This window comes from Nilaparvata lugens, chromosome 3 (assembly GCF_014356525.2).
Source record: "Nilaparvata lugens isolate BPH chromosome 3, ASM1435652v1, whole genome shotgun sequence".
NCBI classification, from domain to species: Eukaryota; Metazoa; Arthropoda; class Insecta; order Hemiptera; family Delphacidae; genus Nilaparvata; species Nilaparvata lugens.
The window spans coordinates 16,389,843-16,411,427 of record NC_052506.1 but is presented as its reverse complement, the minus strand read 5'-3'; the positions used below and the strand labels follow the sequence as shown (position 1 = coordinate 16,411,427).

The following is a 21,585-nucleotide window of genomic DNA, read 5'->3' as shown; positions in this document are numbered from 1 at the left end:
GCAATTAATAGTCCACACAGCAGCTGATTTTTACCAAGTTACATTGAGATATTAATTGCATACGCTATTGCATGCAATTAATAATCAACTCAACAACTGATTGACGTTGTAAATTCTAATTTTATTTTTATTCAAAATAAAATTTATATAAAATATCCCTGATATAATTTTTATGCTCTTCAACTACATATTAGTGTTCAAAAAATGAATTTATTATTCTCAAACTATAACTTGAATCATAAAAATGTACAAAGACAAAGATACAAGCTCTACTCCTAGCGGAGCCGGTAACAAAAGATCAAGTGTCTCAGGACTCAGGCTCAGCTGTCTGTCATTCTTTTTCTTTTATTCAAATTCTCTTTCTTGCCTATGATTTCTTATTTCCTTGCCGTTGTTTTAGAATAATTGATATTAATAATTTAAATTTAAGGCTCATGTTGAATAAAAGTAATATTTTGTTTAATGACTTTTCTTTTGTAGTCTTTCTATTGTTATTGTGATTTACGTTATCACGATCACCGGACAAACGTGGTTATAGTGTGAAAAAGTTCAAAGTTGAAAAACAAAAGATTCAGAAATGGCTAAAGCTTTAGATATGTGAGTATAATATTGATATTTTTTAATAAGTTGCTGTACCTGAGAATAAATTTTTGTAAAAAATTATAATGCTGCATTAGACCATTATTAAAATGTATGTAAGTTACCGGTAACTTATAGGTACTAAAAAACATACATACGGTAGCCTTTAAGTAAAGTCAATTCAAACTTTTGCTGTTTTCAAATTGTATTTATTAAATTATAAATTAAAAATTTTAATAGCCCTGGTTGGTGAAAACCCCGATTTGTAGTTCATCGCAGCAAAACGAATAATTTTTATAACAAGCAAGTCTTGAAAAAACAAACACAAGAAAAAATAGAAGTACTGGTAAAGTTAAAATGCATCAGAAGGGACGGATTATCTTGGCCATGTATGGTGAGTATCAAAGTAGTGTTTGTAATACTAAATATCCGATATTGGATAATAATGTCATCAATCCCACAAGTGTGAGTAAAGAATAAAAAAATGTACCTATAAGGGTATCTTCAGATATTCTAACTAATTTGTTAATATATTATTTGACCTGGGACAATAATGATCCTGTCTGCCTATTCTATATTTTCAGCATATTTGTGATCCCACATCAGCATTCCATACATAATGTGAATATGCAGACAATGTATCTCAACTTCTGATAAGGTTTAATACCACCTTAGACTGTCTCGTGAAGACCTTTTGGTTCTACATCAACCTGTCATCCACCTAAAAACCAAGGAACTTGTACTACCTCAAGCCAAACTGTCAAGGTCCCACCCACTCTGTCGTTTTTGCAAGTAGGCCTACTTCCTCAACAGCACTAACAAAATCTTCACATTATCATTGGTGCACCTCGCCTTGAACCCTTTAGGCTAATCTTTACAAGACTGCAAATGCTGACTGTCTTCAGTCAATAAATTTACAGCTCATTGCTGCAGCTGAGAGGGGAACTCCACATATTTTAGGTGAGAGGTCAATATCATCAGTGCAACACCAGGAGGCGCACTGATATCAACCAGCCTTACTTCAGACTTTCCCGTTCACATAGCAGCTACCTCATTCAAGCTCTAAAAATGTATAATAAACTGTCATAGAATGTCCGCAACCTTCAGTTGAGTGGTTTCAAAGAATTGTTGTATGAGAAACTTGTTAGTGTGTCATTGATTGGCAGGTATGGCCAACTTGCGGTCCGCGGTTATATTCTATGCTGCCCCCGAACAACTTTTTAAAAGTATTACAGTTAATATTTTTCAACAGAAATATAAAATAAAAAAAATTCTACAAGAGTCCGGGTTAAGTTCAAATTGTATATAATTACGATCTGATAATAATTTTTCTAACAACTAGCAAAATAATAGGTTCAATTACTCTTAAGAGAATCAGTAGGAAGTATAGCCTACTTTGACTAGGCCTATAAGGCAAACACGCCAGTTTCATGTTGCACGGTGTGGCAACTAAGCTTTTCGAAAAGACTGACTGCTTGGTTTGGCAGGAAACGACTCTTCGCTTAAAAAAGAGGCAGCTGAGTTTCTTAATGCACATATAGATACGCTTATCTCCAAAGTAATTCAAGAAAAACTTCTATAATCTAAGTTTCTATGCAACTTGGCTTTCTTAACCGACATGTCACCACATGAATTAAGTGGACTTGAAAATGCAAGGGCGAAATGAAACAGTACCTCAGTTAAGTGGACACTTACATGGATTAGTAAATAAAATTAAGGTTTTCATATCAAGCTTAGAAAAGCTTGATACATTCTAGTACATTTCCCATCGTGCAAAGATATTATGGATGGAATCCCAACCAGTGATTCCTGTTTTTGCAAACCGAAATTGAATATGCTTTTGGAGTCATTCAATGAGCGATTTTTGGATTTTAATGAACTGCTACCACATTTCTTCTTATTCAACAATCTCATGACATGTGACATTTCTCAGCAAGATGACGACCTACAGTTGGAGCTCTGTGTTTTGCAAAGTGACCCAGTTTTCCTGAAAAGACCGGAAACTGGTGTCGAATTCTGGAATAGGCTGCCTGAGGACAAATATTCCAAACAAAAATTTGGTAAAATAATTGTTTCAATGTTTGGAAGCACCTTCATTTGTGAGAGCACTTTTTCCTCGATGAAATTTATAAAATCAAATCACCGTAACAGACTTACAGACAACCATCTTCAAGATTTGATTGAAGTGTCTACCACCTCAACAAGAATTATTGATTTTGACAAACTTGTAAACGATTGTGCCCGCCCTCAGTGTTCTCACTAGTGGTTTTTTTTCAGTAAAATTGTTGGTTTTGTTCTGCTCAACTCTTGTATGATTAGTACATATGATTTCAACATTAAAGTTCAATATCCATAGCATTTGTTTATAAATTAATTTATGTAGCCTAAATTTCCTTTCAAGTTCTTGTGCGGCCACTGCTTCTAGCGAAAGTATGGAAGTGGCTCTTTGGGCAAAAGAAGTTGGCCATCCCTGTTGTATGGTAGGCTATTAGTAATGGTGAGATGGACAGTTTCTTTGAATTGTTTTGATCGTCGCATTTCTAGAACTAGTGCCATCTTGATGAACTTTGTGTTTTCATTATTCAGTGTTCATTATTGTACTTTTTATTGACGAAATCTATCCAGCATGAGGCTGGTCAACAATTGATTGAATTGAATTTAAAAGCTAATCATTGAAATTGACTTGTTTTTTGCGCTTTACGGCTTTTTGGATGGTATTTGTTTACGACTCCCTAAGCAGCTCTACAACCGCTTCCAGTAAACTTAATAGCAAACTTAAAACTTCCAGTAAACTTGATAGCAAACTAGCAAACATAAATAGCAAACTTAATAGCACCTGCAGTTGATACTAGTTTTGAAAGTTTCTTTTATTCTGGTTAAGGCTGAGGGACCTTTCCGTATACTACGTCTTTTCCTTGCGTCTTTAGGTTCTTTTTATGATATTGTAAAACATGTAACTCTTATTGACTACAATGACTTTATTAATAGAATAACTTTATAATTTTTTGAAAAATAAAAAGCTTTATAGGCTAATTATTATGTTGTAAATCACTCCGTATTGCTGCATATTATACAATGGAACATATTACATTATAAGTTATCATTTACATACCTTTTAGACTGTGTATTCCAAATTAAGGTTTAGAGCAGTCTTGGGCGAATGCCTGTTGTTTTTACCTTAATTGTATTTGTATATGAATAAATAAATATTCGTTTGCCAAACTAAAATTTATTGTTATTTGATTGAAGGATATCAATTGACTTTGAAAATGTGCTACTTTCCTAATCTATAATAATTACAAGGCATCAATTTTCAGTTTATTCGCGAGTCGGACAGAAACACATCGCAATGCTTCGAGAATGTTGGTTGTCAAAGTGCCAGCCATGCAACACCTGCGGCTGCTACCATCATTCTATTCTTCAAGCGATAAACCAGACAATGAAAGTGATTATCACTGGACTACACTCAAATGCAGGTCATTTCACCTATATATTTACTTATGACAATTTATTGCTATTACACTATATTAGGTATGTGTTTTTGGTCTATTTCTGTAGTTTTTTTTCGATAAACGTTTTTATCCTTTCAAAAATTTCCAAAAGTTATTATCAGCTCAGCCCAGTTCATGGTGGGGGGAATACTAGTGCTTCCTGATTAAAATTGCTATAGCATATTTGTTTTGGGTATATTTCTGGCATTTTTTCGATAAAAATCTGCTTCCAAAAAATGACAAAAGTTATTTTAGCTCAGCCCAATTCATGGTTGGGGGAGGGGGATCTATACGTCTACTAGTGCTTCATATTTTAATTGCAGCCCAGCGTGGCATAGTGGTCTGGGATCACAACTTCAACCTGCTAAGCTCTGCCTGCTCATGGGCTTCAGCCGGTAGGCATGGACGTTTCATCATCTCATAAATCACCCACGCACTCATTCCATTACCTACAAGCAAAAAGCTTATGTCGTAGGCATCCGCAACAAAAAAATCAATACAAATGCGTAAATCAGTGATTTACAAAATTCAGTTGATACCTACAATAAAATTTAAATATTTCCGGCTTTACAGGGAACTGGCCAGAACAATTTCATTCACAGATGATCTCATAATTTTATAGGATAGTAGATGAAGTGGGTTTTCCAACTATGATAATTTTAAAACCTTATATGGAGTCATTTCCAAAACTGTCTTACCGAGAGTCTGAGTCTGGAGTCTTGAGAACATAAGATTCTTCAGGATTGAAACTGTTGGAACCGTTTGATAGTGTGCGTTAGGGTATGATCACATTGGATGCACGTATGTGCAAGTGCATATAGATCATGCATGACCAAGCGCGCAGATGAGTAACAAAATCTGGAAAGTGCCATAGAAACACGTTGTGACGTGTCTTTAGCTGCTCACACTGAACGCCACCAGCAAGTGCACGCGTTAAGTGTGAGGGTTCCCACGGCTACTTCCAGATTTGGTTTCTCATCTGCGCGCTTGGTCATGCATGGGCTTATGTTCCTTGCATATACGTGCATCTGATATGATCATACCCTAATTTAGAGGTTGAACTTTTTTTGTTTCAGTTTTTTATAAATCTGGTAATTTCACTCCTAGTTACTCTAAAGTAAAAAGATAGGTTAACATTGTATCAAGTTTAGAATGTTTATTGCAATGTATTATGTTTATTTCTTTTCTAGGACTATCATTTTCAATGGTCGCTTCGATGGCCTGTTGGCCGCTCCAAGTTATCATAGATCAAATTGCATCGACATTGTTGTTTCCAAAGAAAATTATGAACAAGAAGAATTCAGAATGTATTTGAAATCATTGAATTTGAATGTAAGCTTATTTTGTCAGGTTGGACTTGATTTGAAGTTTTTGATTTTCCACACAAGGAACAAATAATGTTTTAGGCTAGATGACTGTTTTTTGTTATTTATTCATAACTTTTTAGACACCAAATTTAGACCAAGGCTATCTGCATATTTGAATCATAATTCGCTTATACAGATCGGGTGACGAGAGTTTGTAAAAAATCTTGCAAGGATTTCGCTTAGCTCTATCAATACTCACAGGGCTTGTTGTGCTGATCAAGATAATAAATCACATTCATAATATAAGAACAGGTTATAAATTAGAATAGCAACTATTGAAATCAAGATTATTTTCCAAGTTTTAATAACTGATGCTTTCGACTGAATGATTGTGATGTTGAATGATTAACTCCTTTTTTAGATTTAATCATTTAACCTATAATAAATTGTTCAAATATTCCAATTTATCGGTGAAGACTCTAAGGAAAACACCTTGGTTATATTTAGTAACTACCTACTGTACAGTATTTACAAACTTTTGACATTATCAGTTTATCTCATTCATCAGAAAATCAATATAACATTATTGAAGACTTGAACATTTTTAGAGTCAATTCGAGTCACCTAAATTTTCAGTTAGTAAATTTGTGAACAAGTTGTGTCTGTTTCATTGAAAAGTCTATGAACATTATTATTATTATTATTCGAGAAACAGAACATTTAATAATGTTTAATCACAGGAGTTTTGACATTAATTGATTTCGATAAGACAACATGCCCTACAAGTAATGATATTTGTTGAATTAAATTATATATAATATAAAAAATAAAAAAAGAGAAAACTGAACTCCTTCGAATTTAAGTACGTAAAGGAAAAAGAAAAAGTGAAAAAGGAAAGGAAGAAGAGAAAAGTGAATAAAGTTGAGAATTTTCAGTCCAAATCCATAGATTATTCCGGTAGAAGAAAGAGAAGAAGGGAAAAGAAAGAAAAGAAAAAGGAAGAGAGAAAGAAGGAAGAAAGAGAGGAAAACACACATACACACACACACACACACACACACACACACACACACACACATACAGACTTGAATTACGGGGTAGGGATCATTCAGCCGAGTCCACCACCTCTGATCCACCGCAAGACAGCCGCGCCGAACCGGCGATGTCCCTCAACTAGCTTCAGCTCAGCAGGCAAAGAATTCCATAAACTACAGGCTGTCACAAGGAACGACTTATTGAACATAACATTGGACATAATTGCAGTGATGGATTGAGTCATAGGTGGAAGGGTAGTTGTCAATTTGTCGAATAGAGTCAGTCGAGTCTGTGATTGCAGAGAGGAAACTTCCTAAGTTTAACATGAGCGCTTGAATACTCACTGGAAATTAGAAAACGCTGGCCAAAATACAACGGCAACATAGCAGCCGTTGTATCCCTGCCGCTGCATGCCTTCTCTGCTGCGCATGTCCATCCCAAGTCCGAAGTTAATTTGAACGAAGTATAGTACTAGTGCTTCCTGATTTGAATTGCTGGCCGGTGTTGTATAGTGGTCTGGGTCAGCAACTTCAGTCTGCTACGCGTTGCATGGTTATGTACAGGCGGTAGGCATTGACGTTTTATCATCTCATGAATCAAAAATACAAGATCTTATTGCTATAAAATAAAACAAGTTTACATAGGCATCGTCAGTTTAACATATTTCCATTTTTAAAATAATGAATCAAATGTGTTTACAATAGCATTGTCAGTTTAACAATATTTCCATTTTTAAAATAATTGAATCATTTGTACTTTATAAAATCATTATACTTTAGATACCGTACTCATCTGTTGAGTAAAATCCTCTAACCCTAAGCCATCCAGGAATAGTTCTTTTAAAAATCAACAAGCAAACAGCTTGTCGTGGCATCATCGGCAATAAAAAATCAATACAAAAGCAGAAAACACCGGTAAAATTCAGTTGATACCTCCAATAAAATTCATATATTTCTGGTTTTACAGGGACCGGGTAAAAATCATTAGAGATGATCTCATAATTTTATAGGATAGTAAATTAAGTTGGGATTCCTGTTGTATTCGTTAATACATAAAGAATGGAATTAGGGTAGAGAACCAAAGAAACGAGAATGAGTTGACAAACTGAGGAGTTGTTACGGCACGCCTTTTCTATATCCAGCCATCTAGATCATTGATCATAGCCATCTAGATTCTGGCGGGCAATATACAACAATGATATCTTCAGACTATATGGAGTATTTTCCAAAACTGTACCAAATTCACTTTCAAGACAATAGTTAACTTAGATTCAAACTTGAACATTTTCAGTTCTTATCCTCGAATCTTTCTGAAACATGCGATTCTATAGGATTGAAATGTTGGAACCGGTTGCGTTAGGGTATGATCACATTGGATACATTATGTGGATACACTTGTGTGCAAGTGCATATAGACCATGCATGACCAAGCGCGCAGATGAATAACAAAATCTGGAAAGAGCCATAGAAACATGTTGTGACGTGCCTGTAGCTGCTTACACTGAACGCCACCAGCAAGTGCACACGTTCAGTGTGAGGGTTCCCACGGCTCTTTCCAGATTTTGTTTCTCATCTGCGCGCTTGGGTCATTCATGGGCTTAAGCTCCTTGCATATACGTGCATCTGATATGATTATACCCTAATTTAGAGGTTGAACTTGTTTTTTTTTGCTTCAGTATTTTTTTAAATCTGGTTATTTCACTTCTAATAACTCTAGGGTAAAAAGATAGGTTAACATTGTATCAAGTTTAGAATGTTAATTGCAATGAATTATGTATATTTCTTTTCTAGGACTATCATTTTCAATGGTCGCTTCGATGGCCTGTTGGCCGCTCCAAGTTATCATAGATCAAATTGCATCGACATTGTTGTTTCCAAAGAAAATTATGAACAAGAAGAATTCAGAACTGTATTTGAAATCATTGAATTTGAATGTAAGCTTATTTTGTCAGGTTGCACTTGATTTCAATTTTTGATTTTCTACACAAGAAAAAAATAATGTTTTAGGCTAGTAACTGTTTTTTCGTTATTTTTTCTTAACTTTTTTAGACACCAAATTTAGACCAAGACTATCTGCATATTGAATCATAATTCGCTTATGCAGATCGGGTGAGGATAAAAATCTTGCAAGGATTTCGCTTAGCTCTATCAATACTCACAGGGCTTGTTGTACTCAAGATAATAAATCACATCCATAATATAGAACGGGTTAGAAATTAGAATAGCAACTATTGAAATCAAGATTATTTTCCAAGTTTTAAAAACTGATGCTTTCGACTGAATGATTGTGATGTTGAATGATTAACTCCATTTTAGATTTAATCATTTAACCTATAATAAATTGTTCAAATATTTCAATTTATCGGTGAAGACTCAAGGAAAAAACCTTGGATATATTTTGTAACTACAGTATTTACAAACTTTTGATCAGTTTATCTCATTCATCAGAAAATCAATATAACATTATTGAAGATTTGAACATTTTTAGAGTCAATTCGAGTCACCTAAATTTTCAATTAGTAAATTTGTGAACAAGTTGTTATGTCTGTTTCATTGAAAAGTCTATGAACATTATTATTATTCGAGAAACAGGACATTTAATAATGTTTAATCACAGGAGTTTTGACATTAATTGATTTCGATAAGACAACATGCCCTACAAGTAATGATATTTGTTGAATGACATTATACTATTACAATATTAATCAATTAGTTGTAAAATGAAACACTTTACCCCTTTTTGAAAGTACCCTTTATTACTTTCCACTCTCTATTTCTTATTGATTCTTATTTTATTAATAATTAATGTCAAGTCATTAAGAAATGTTTCACACCAGTACTTTTAATAGAAGCTCATGACATCAAAAAGTTGATTCCTTTTTTGATTACTCTTCTATTCTTATTTCAAATTATTTTTATTCGAAATTATTGAAGACTAGATTGTTTTGTGATGATACAATATCAAAATTTTAATGGAGTATTCTAAAAGAGCTACTTTAGTTGTTTAATTATTATACAGGGTGTTTCAGAAGTAGTGTCGAGAATTTTAGGGTATTGTACCTGGATGCTAGGAGACTACAAATGTCATATTTGAAGTGTCCAAAACTCAGCGGTTATCCTTATAACTGCCATTTTGTTTTTTTCACTTAAAAATTTTTATCTCAAGAACGAAATGTTGTATTGATCTGAAATTTGGCATGAATATTTATGCTATAAAGACTCAACTATAAAAATAAAAAAAAATTTTTTCGTTGAAATTTTTCAAAATGGCGGCCATTTTAAATTTTTGATGGCGAATATCTCAAAAACCGTCCATTTTACAGAAAATTTACAAGAGACAAAAAAGTTAGCAAATTTTTTCACGATTCCAATGATACCTATTTATCAAGATTGGTCGAAGAATAACAGAGAAATTAATTTTTTTCGTACTGCATGCATGACCACTTTTCACCATTTAAAGATCAATATTAATTTTTTTTATAATTTCATGAAAACCGTTCTTATTACAGAAATATACAAGAATAACTTTCCTCCAAATTTTATTTTACATTGAAAAATATTAATTTCACTCAAATCGGTTCACTGATACTAATGCAGCAATTGCTCAAAATGCCGTCCTTCAACTTGATTACACAGTCTGCACCTTTCAATCATGGACCGTCGAACTGCTATAAAAGCATTTTCATCATCTTGAATGGCACCTGCTGCAGCAACCACTCTTGCCACAAGGTCTTCTTCGTTTTCTACTGGCGTGCTGTAAACAAGGTCTTTCATATGGCCCCAGAAAAAAAAATCTAAAGGGTTGAGGTCAGGTGAACGTGCGGGCCACGGTACTGGTCCACCCCGCCCAATCCACCGCTGACGATAGGTCATGTTCAGAAAGTCCGTAACAACATTTCCGAAATGAGCAGGGGCACCATCATGTTGAAACCAAATATTATATCTGTTTGCAAGAGGCACATCTTCCAAAAGTTCTGGTAGTATGTCTCTTAAAAAAGTAATGTACGTGGGAGAATTCAGACGATTAGGAAGAATGTATGGTCCAATCACGCGATTACCTAAGATACCCATCCAAACATTCAGCAAAAATCTATGCTGATAACCATGCACTTTGACCTCATGAGGATTGTCTAAGGCCCAGACGTGACTGTTGCGAGAGTTGAAGATTCCTTCTCTTGTAAAGCTGGACTCATCGGTAAATAACACATTTTCTAGAAAATTTGGTTGGATAATGTCTTGCTGAAGAAACCAACGGGCACAGTTTACTCTTGGCTCATAGTCGCGTTCAACCAATGAGTGAACTTTTTGAAAGCGGAAGGGGTGAAGTCTTTCCTTGTTTAGTACACGCCACACAGAAGAAGCACTTGAATTGATTTGCTTTGCAACTGCTCTCGTACTCGTTCTAGGATTGAAATCGAATTTCTGCAATACTTCCTCTTCAAAAGCAACATTTCGAACTGCTCGAGGCCTACCAGCAATTACCCTGTTCCGTTCAAATGAACCAACTTCTCTCAGCCGATGTGAGTTCTTGTGAACACCTTGTCGGAAGGGAGACGGCGGTTGGAGATGCAGCTGCATACATTCTTCTTGCTTCGGTCGCATTGCCAAGAGCTGCTCCATACATGAAGTGAATATCGGTGTACTCCAGCGAACTAAATTCCATTACAATAATTAATATTTGTGTAGAAGCAACGTAAGAAAATATTGAAACTGGAAATTTAAGATAGAAATAAGACCTAGGAAACGTGAGACTAAGAAATAGGAAGCACTACATCTGGTTCTTACTTTTAATGAAACAACAATACTTTTACAAGACAAACATTATCATCTGAAAACCATTGTAAAATCATCTGTTTGCCCATATGGAGCCATACCGAGTTTCAAAGCTTATTCTTAAATACATCTGGAATTAAAAAATTAATATTGATCTTTAAATGGTGAAAAGTGGTCATGCATGCAGTACGAAAAAAATTAATTTCTCTGTTATTCTTCGACCAATCTTAATAAATTAGGTATCATTGGAATTGTGAAAAAATTTTCTAACTTTTTTGTCTCTTGTAAATTTTCTGTAAAATGGACGGTTTTCGAGATATTCGCCATCAAAAATTTAAAATGGCCGCTATTTTGAAAAATTTCAACGAAAAATTTATTTTTTATTTTTTATAGTTGAGTCTTTATAGCATAAATATTCATGCCAAATTTCAGATCAATACAACATTTCGTTCTTGAGATAAAAATTTTTAAGTGAAAAAAACAAAATGGCAGCTATAAGGATAACCGCTGAGTTTTGGACACTTCAAATATGACATTTGTAGTCTCCTAGCATCCAGGTACAATACCCTAAAATTCTCGACACTACTTCTGAAACACCCTGTATAACTTGCTAGTACCCTCGTTTTAAGTAAAAAAGTAAATAGAGGGTACTAAATTTCTATATTAATTGAACATATAAAATGTATTACAGTTTGTTCAGTCTTGGGAATAGATTTCAGTAGTGATAGGACGTTTGGTTGGCTGCCCTGTCGCTTGATGCAAACCTGATTGCAACAGAAACATGCACACTAATCTATTCTTCCTTCACACCTCTGCAATTGCAAATCTATTCTCGAAAATGAACTACCTATACCATTCAAATCTAACTATTCTATATTATTATGAACAATTTATAAATTTTGACTTGAAATATGAATACTTTTGCAGTTTTCGTCCGCTGAGGAGTTGACTCTGATGGCCTACGAGAGATGTCTCAGTTATTCAGTTTTGGCAAGACTCTCCCCATTGTGGAATCAAGTTGGCCCTTACCTGGTTCCAGGACGTGATTTTCTAACTGAAACCAAACCAATGGATGCTTTACGGATCAACTTTGTTATGAAAGGTAATAGGTTTGTTTTTGAAAACTCAACTCGAGTTGAAAATTCAACATATAGATATTGGGCCATATGAATAAAGTTGAGCATTTGCTTATACTTATAAAATATGGAGCATTTGCTTCATTTTCTATGAATAAACGTGAGCAAAACCTTTTGCTCATGCTCATCAAAAAAATAGTTTGAGCATTTGCTCAAAAGTAAAATTTTTCGCTCAAAATTTGCTCAACTTTTAAAGCAAAACTATAAGCTCAACTTTAAAGCAAAACTATAAGCTCAACTTTTGAAGCAAATGCTTCAAAAAAGGTGAGTTTAGTCTAGAGCAGCTTATCACCTTTTGCTCATATTAAAATGGCTCAACTAATTCGTATGAGGAAGAGGAAACTATACCATATACGATCACAATCAATAGTTGAGAACTATAAAACTCTTTTTAGATTCAACCATGATACATATCACCATTATCCCTACAAAAGAATAAATACAAAAGTTAGCTACCTGTTATAAAGATAGCCATCACAAAATAGGAAATAGGTATTTAAGAAGATGAAAGTGTAAACGATTATAAGAAGGCTATTGATATTATAAGAATATGCTGAAGATTATTATAGAGATGACATTTTTTCACGCTATTATTTCAAAATTCTAAACTCAACTAACCTAAAACTCTATTCATAAATAGAAAACAGAGCTGTCCCCTGACAGCTCAATGGATACATTTGTTGACAGGCTTGACAAGCTTCTTTCTTCAACTTTTAAGAGATTTAAGGGAATTATTGTGATTGGCGACTTTAATGTTGACTTTCTCAGTAACTCAAGCTCAAAGCAGGAGTTGATGTCAGTCTTCCGTGCCTATGGTCTTCAGGATGTAATTGGGGAGCCTACTCGGGTTACAGCTCACTCTTCCACTCTGTTGGATAATGGTTTCATCAGTGTCAAATATATTGATGCTGTATTGTCAAGAGTGATTAGCTTGTCTCTGTCCGATCACTTTGCTCAGGAGATAGTTGTTCCTTTACCTCTGCATCAGGTGAAATCTCTCAAGGCTGTAATGAACGATCTTTCTCTGATCAAAACAAGTTGAAATCTCTCACTACTTAGGTCAATGTGACTGGTCACCTATATATCTGAATGAGATTCACCACGAGGCTCAGACTGATTACTTTGTCCAGATGTTTGTTCAGGGTTTTGAAATGGCCTTTCCTTTGAGAAAGTTAGGAATTCTCAGAAATACTTCAAAGATCCCCTGGTCAATCCTTACTTGAAGGATCTCTGTAACAGGAAGCGAGACCTGGAGCTGTTTATGAAGGCTTATCCTCAAAATACTCTGTTTCGTGAGTTGTTCAAAAAGATATCCTCTGACATCAGACTGCTGATCCATTCTCTCAAGACTGAATATTCCAAGAGACTGATAGCTTCTGCTGACAACAAATCTAAGGCTGTATGGAATCTAATCAGGAAGGAAACTCCCATCAGGGTGAGTACTGAGTATCCAATTGTGATTGATGGCCTCCAGTAGGATCACTTTGTGAAGTTGCTGAAGTATTCAATGACTACTTTGCTGGGGTGGTTTCATCGAATAATAGGCTCAGTTTGGGGGTTTTTGACGGTCCTTCTTTTTGTGATTTACTTGTAAATTCTAATCCTGGTAATACTGCTGTCTCTGAGTTGCCAACTTGGTCTGAGCAAGAGGTTGTATCTATTGCTAAGAAGCTAAAAATGAAAATGTCCAGTGGGTCTGATGGAATTCCTTCAAAAATACTAAATGAGTTTTTCCATTGTGTCAGTGGTCCTGTCACTCAGCTTCTGAACAGATCATGTGCTTCTGGGTCATTCCCCGCCTGCTTCAAGGTATCTAAGCTAAAGCCAATTTTCAAAAAAGGCTCTCGGAAGGAAGTGGATAAATACCGACCTATAGCTAACTTGACCTCTTTGTCCAAGGTATGGGAGAGAGCAATATATGACCCCTTGCTGGCTCACTTCCTGAATAACAATCTTTTAAGTGAGTGTCAATATGGTTTTAGAGCTGGAATGTCAACCGTAGATGCATTGGAGAGTTTCATCAGTGATATCTATTCATCATTGGATCAGGGTGTTAAGGTCATGGGGTTTTTCGTTGATATGAAGAAGGCATTTGACAGCCTGAACCACAGCATTCTTCTAAGGAAGCTTCATTACTATGGAATTAGAGGTAATTTCTTGTCGATGATTGAGTCTTATCTTAGTAACAGAAACCAGATGGTTGAAATAGAGGGCGATAATGGTGTTGTCATTAATGGTAAATTCAGGTCTGAACTTCGTCCTGTTGGGAGAGGGGTCCCACAGGGATCAATTTTGGGCCCCCTTCTGTTTCTGATTTACATTAATGACCTCCCTGCAAATGTACATCATGCCAAATCAGTTCTCTTTGCTGATGATTCAAATTTCCTAATAACAGCTAGGAATAGTGATGAACTTCAGCTGACTGCAGACTCTGTGCTTAGTGAGGTGGCTCAGTGGTGCAAGGCAAACTTGTTGGAGGTAAACATTAAGAAAACCTCATTTATTGAATTCCAGATACAGCGATCACAGCTGGGCTCTTTTCAGTTTGATATTGATGGTGAGGAGGTTCAGCCCTCTACCTCGGCAGGGTTCCTGGGAGTGACTGTCGACCGGAATTTGGCATGGTCAGTTCATGTGGAATCACTGATAAAAAAACTCAATTCAGCAGCCTTCATTATCTCAAGATTATCTGGGGTTCTGGCAAGAGATGCTGTGATTGCTGCCTACCATGGGTATTTTGAGTCACTACTCTCATATGGCATACTGCTTTGGGGTGCTTCAAGAGATGCACTGATGGTTTTCAAAGTCCAGAAGAGAACTGTTAGGATCATATTTGGGAAGCCCCATAGATTTTCTTGTCGGTCCATTTTCAAGTCATCAAGAATCATGACAGTTCCTGCTCTTTATATTTACAACCTGGCTATTTTTGCTTATAAGTCACATGACAGTTGGACAACAGGATCTGATATTCATGATCATTTCACCAGATCAAGAAATGTTGTAAGAATTAATCAGCACCGAACAGCATTTTATGAACAAAGTACGGAGCATAAAAGTATAAAGGTTTTTAATTCGTTGCCAACCGGTTAAAGGAGGCTCAGTCACTTGGCCTGTTCAAAAGAATGACTAAGGACTGGTTGATTGAGGAGTGTCCGTATAGTTGGCAGGCACTCATAAATTGAATCCTAGGCCTTCCTTTCAACATTTTCAAGATTAATTACTATGTGAAAGAGGCTGATAGACTGACTATATTTTGGTACCGTACTCTACTATTCTATTTTTTATCTATAAATGTTTGTTTTTTGTGTTACTGGTATCTATAATAGTGTGCATCATAGTCATAGTTACTTTTGTCATCTTAATATAATGCATTGTTTAGAAATAAGAACTTGTATTGCTAGATTAAGTTATGTTTTTATTGACTGATTTTTGTATGACAATTGTCCATGCTTTTCTTGTAATGGCCTATGACATGTAATATATAAATAAATAAATAAAATAAAATAAAAGAGCAGACGACGCAAACACAAGTGGTGCATCCTATTTGCATATTTAGCGCTTCCGTGAGCTATGAAAACAAACTAAGGCTAAAAAAGCGAATCAGCTGATTAAAAATCTCTAAAATACATGAGCATTTGCTCCAGAGTTCAGGAGCATAAGGTAAGAGTAAAAGGTAAAGCTTATATAAAAATGAGCAAATGCTTCTACCTTTTGCTCATGAGCAAAACCTTATGCTCCATGCTCTTGCTCATGAGCATTTGCTCTGGTTTTATTCATATGGGCCAATGACTTGACATTTAGTATTGTGCTGTCTTGATACATTTTACTGGTTGTTTAATTGTGTTTTCCTGAAATTCTTAATATTGTGTGGTGCTGCAAATGTGCAAGTATTTCAACTGTTCGTTAGTATTTGTGTTTATTATCTGAAAGTATCAAAACATTTGTAATAATATCAATATATTGCCATTCAGCCAAAACCTAATTCAAATGTTCAAGTATTTCAACTGTTCGCTATTATTTGTGTTTATTATCTGAAATTATCAAAACATTTCTAATAATATCAATATATTGCCATTCAAGTGCCAAAACCTAATCTTCCCAACCTTTTCTTTCTCATTTAAAACAGAAACTTCTGGGTTATTTTCATCTGATTTCATACACTAAACAATTTTAGAACTGGCAGGTCTGAGGTACTCCTGCCTCAATCTTGAAGCAGTACTCTCCTTCGTGGGGTGACTAAGGGTACAAACTCACTGAAGGCGGAGCGGAGCGTGGCGTGGCGTGGTAAGAGCGTTCATGATACACACAGGAAGTGTCTGAGCGTCAAGCGTCAAGGGCCCAGAAAATGGCGTTGTCCAAGTTTGCAAGGACACTACTTTGTGAGAATAATTACTTGAAGTGTTGGATATTAGCTAAGCCTACTAGGTCAGAGTAGGTTAATTGAATTAACTTAGATAGTCAACTATTTGGTGAATATCACCAACAATCTCATAGAAATTGCCGTGCTACCAATTTTTCCTTAAACGGTTGGAATAGCATTTAACACCTATCAACCTAAGGATAGTTGTCGGCTCCAATGAAATAGATTCTTGATAAATTGTGAATGGATCTATTGCCTATGAATGAGAAATCCAGTTTTCAGAGCAAATTAACTTATAATCTTCAGATGAATTTATACAAATACACAAAGAAATATATATTAAGCCTAATTATTTTTAGAGTAACTACGAACTAAAATACTTATCTAGTTTACAGTTGAAACACAGTGGCTATTGGCTTGACTACACTAATAGCTAATTATGAACAAAACAGAACACAAAAATTTGTATAAAACTCAATTTAAAACATTAATAAACGAAAATGATTCAGAGCAAAACTCCACAACAACACTTGTAGCCAGCCATTTTTCTAGAGAGGCAGAACAGGAAGAAACCTAAGTTGCAAGTCACAAAGCCAACGCCTTGTTCAGTATCGATTTTTACAGACACGTCACCAAAAAATTATAACTTATAAGTTTAGAATTCACATTCTACATCTGTTCTCAATAAAACTTTATTTTGAAAATGTTATTTTAAATTTTTATATATATCTCGATTTAAATAAACCATTTATCTAGTATTTGTTAACCCTGCCTCGGTGACACCATGGAACAATGCAACAAACATTTACGATAATAAATTCTCCGTCAAAAAGTTTGTCCGTCTATTGATGACTCTGACATTTACTATAAAGTTCCATAGATCTCGAATTGAAGATTCGATTCAAATGTGAGAAAAAATGTAATATTACAATACCCCCTCTTGACATAAAAAAATTTTACTGTTTGAAAATTTAAAGAAAAAATTTACATTGACCCTAATGAAAATTGTTGAAATTTAAATTTGAGAACAGTAACAATTTTTTCTAGAAAAACATTACATGTCATCCAATAATATTGAAAATTATTATAAAAATTCATCAATAGCGTTTGTTATATGTTTCCAAACAATATCTCAAAATATAGAATATCAATATTACTTTTGATTTAGCTTTATAATTTAAAGAAAAATATCTCAACAGAAAGTTTAATATGTAAAGAATAGTTTTTTGAAATTGCACATAAATTTAATAGATAGAAAAATTTAATTTTTATTGCATAAAAAAATTTAGTATGTTGAATGAAAAATTTATTATTATTATTATTATTATTTTTTTTTTTTTAAATGAATTGATGAATTGTTACATTTAATTTTCACATAAAATTTCAATAAATCAAAAAATGTTCATTTCTTTCACTATTGACGTGGTTGATTTTATTGATGCACATTTTGGAAAACAGTCCGTTAAGGCACTCAGTATGATTTTCAGTTAAGTGTGACTCCAATGTGATGATGTTAAGTGTTGGGCTGATCTGGATGCACGTAGTGTTGGGCTGATACTTGTAGTCGACTGATGCATATCAAACTCGATACAGGTGACATCTCAGTTAGCATTGCTTCATGTTTGTAGTAGACGGCTGCATTCCAAATTCAATACAGAGTCACATAAATTTTGTATCATATAATTATACAATGTACATTTCAGGCTTGAAATGACAATGTAATTCGTTTTTTGGAAAAGAGATAGACGCTGCATACAGGATTAATTTAGGTGAGGATTAATTTAGGTAAGGTTTGGTTTTTTGATATTTTCAGCTTTCAAGGTTTAGAGTTCTGCATACAGGAATAATTTAGGAGAGTATTTTTTGAATCAATTCTTTCATGATACTGTGACTGTTCTTCTGAATTCAAAGTTGCGAATGTGAACATGGATGACAATTACCTCCAGGTAATGCAGTAGTGTTGAAGTTTGAGATACAAAGTCAGCAATAAGCGTTGGCATTGTTATTGGCGTATGCTTTGGTGTCGGCATTGATTTTGGCATTGGCATCAGCATTGGCGCAGGCATAGGCATTGGCGCAGGCATTGGCATTGATTTTTGTTGTTGGCATCAGCATTGGCGCAGGCATTGGTATTGGCGCAGGCATCGGCGTAAATATTGGCATTGGAATCAGCATTGGCGCAGATTTTGGCATCAGCATTGGCGCAGATATTGGCTTCGGCGCAGGCATCGGCATAGATATTGGCGTTGGCATCAGCACAGGCATCGGCGTAGATTTTGGCGTAGTTATTGGTGTTGATATTGGTGTTGACATTAGCGTAGTTATTGGTGTAGGCCGCAGCGTAGATTTAGGCGTAGTTATTGGTGTTGATATTGGCGTAGTTATTAGTGTAGGCCGCAGCGTAGATTTAGGCGTAGTTATTGGTGTTGATATTGGCGTAGTTATTAGTGTAGGCCGCAGCGTAGATTTTGGCGTAGATATTGGCGTAGTTATGTCACACTAGTTCGAAAATCACCCAAATGTTCTTAACACTTCATGGCGTTCACTTGTTGCTGATTTCGAGATTCACATGATAACTATTTCAATGTTAATGTCTGTGCTGTACCTGTTATCTTAAAATGCTTATAAACTAAAAGAAAAAATTGATTAGGCTTTCAATACAATCTAATACACATAAAAATTATTTTTAAATATATATGAAATTGAAATTTGTTAACATCTTATTATACAGTCAGCAATACATAAATTGTGAAATATGGACATATCAATGATAAATTTAAAAAAATCATTTTCATCTATTCACTGTTCAAATATCAACATTTAATCCATTCTTCAAAATAGAAATAGAATTTCATAACACCCTGTATCATTATCAAAATTGTAAAACACATCAGATCATCACAACAAAATTAATTTCAATAATTTCAAACAATTGGTCTTCTATTCACAATCATTTCATAATATATCTGCATTTCATTATCATTAATATAACATTTCATTTATAGCAAGTTCATTTCACATTTATGATTTATCATTCAGGGTTTCGAAATTATTTAGTTTTAATTTTGTTTTCAAAAATTGTATAAAAAGCAAATTATTAATATTATTAATCATCGTTTGTCGGATACTATAGTTTATTTCGACTTTTCAATGTTCTAAACACAAACTACATTTCATGACAAAACTTTACTATCAATCATTAAACAAGAAATCATTCAAAACATCAATAATATTTTGCTTCAAGGCAAACAATATTCATAATTAATCATCATCTATGGCAATCAACATTATTAATCATTATTTTTGCATCTATGGCAATCAAATTAGTAATCAACACAAAAATATTATCTCATTACTGCCTCTCTAAGTCATAATCTCTGTTATCCTTCTTTAGGCAATAATGGGTTTCCATCTCAAAAAACAATCACATACCAGCAAAATTCTAATCAACAAACCCCACTAAAAATTCTACATACACTCCAGCATCCATTTCAAACGATAATCAATCATATCAAAATTTATAGAACAAACAATTTTAAAATTTTTGAAAAAGATATCAATCACAAAACTTATTTGAATTAATAATATAACAAAACGTTTTAAATTGAACCATTTATTTTTTTAAAATAATTTAAAATTTAAAGACTGTATAATAAGTACAAACATTTCAAGATTATAATACAAAGATGATCAAGATGAATAATGGGTAAATAAGTTCCCTAAAAAATACAAACAAGAGAAAAAGAAAACTGGGTAAATAATTCCCTAAAACAATACAAAGAAGAGAAAGATTAATTAGAGCCTATCCTACATGTCAGTACTGAACTTTCATGAGGAAGTATATTTAATAAAATACTACTATGGAATTTTGTAAATTCCAAGTATGACTCTAATTTGTTATAATTGTGAGCTATCACTCCCACAAAAACAACTGGTGAAGGAAAAAATATATGTGACTATTGTGACTGGGTGGATAGTTCCTAGATGTCTGTAAGGCAATGTGATAGCAGACTCTAGTATCGGACCACAAAAACAAAAGTATGCAAAAGGTTTTACAAAAATTTGATGTTGCAGTCTTAAGGTTTTTATATCGCAAACAAGTAGGTCAGATAATCGAGTCCAGCCGTATGTGGTTCACGCCCACACCTCTAAAAGAATCACACCTACTTGTCTACCAAAAATCCAAAGTATTGGACAGCAAAGAAAAAATAAAATGCAAAATGGGTTAAAAGCCCAGAAGAAAACTAAAACCTAATTACATATGGCTTATGGCACAATATGCAATGAAAGATGAGAACATGGGACAAAATTGCTCTGAAAAACCTAATTACCTAATATGATACCTAAAAAAAAATATAGACATGATTAAAATATGTAATACATGATGAAAAAATATACCGCAAGCAAACAATTATTTACACAGCAATGGATAGATTTTAGAAAAGTTAAGTTTTATCAACAATTTAAAGATTAGGAAAATAAGCTACTATTTTAACTTCCAAAATTATTTCAGAAAAATACAAATTTAAATGACTATGGACAAGATTGGTTAAGATATGCTTCATAGAAGAAATTTACTGAATATTACACAAAGACAGGAAAGAATCGAAAATTGAAAAGATTAAGGGCCAAGAAAAATAGGCTACAGTAAAGAAAAAAAAGACACAATTATGGACTCTTACCATACACTGTGTAGCGATTATGCTATTCTGAATCCCGGCATAACACAGGATTCCTAATCATTGTGTGTTGGGGAATACCCTTTCATCATGTGATTCACAGTCATCATCTTGTAAATAAGCAACTTGAAACAACCTTTGAATACTAGCACATCAATGGAAACTTTGTGTTTTGTTTTCTTCAAGAGCATGATTTTATTCATGGGTTCATTTGTTTCAACAAAGC

The 21,585-nt window shown here is 34.2% G+C and overlaps 1 protein-coding gene across 1 annotated transcript in view; it reads left to right on the top strand.

The window, feature by feature from the left end:
* The first annotated feature begins 443 nt into the window (after nucleotides 1-443).
* The window catches only part of LOC111051455 (uncharacterized protein C18orf63), a 38,935-nt gene continuing 17,793 nt past the window's right edge, over nucleotides 444-21,585 (top strand). The window contains exons 1-4 of the mRNA XM_039423057.1: nucleotides 444-597; nucleotides 3,897-4,055; nucleotides 5,261-5,402; nucleotides 12,112-12,286. Coding sequence (XP_039278991.1) covers nucleotides 578-597; nucleotides 3,897-4,055; nucleotides 5,261-5,402; nucleotides 12,112-12,286 — 496 coding nt within the window. The 5' untranslated portion in view covers nucleotides 444-577. The remainder of the gene's footprint in view (nucleotides 598-3,896; nucleotides 4,056-5,260; nucleotides 5,403-12,111; nucleotides 12,287-21,585) is intronic.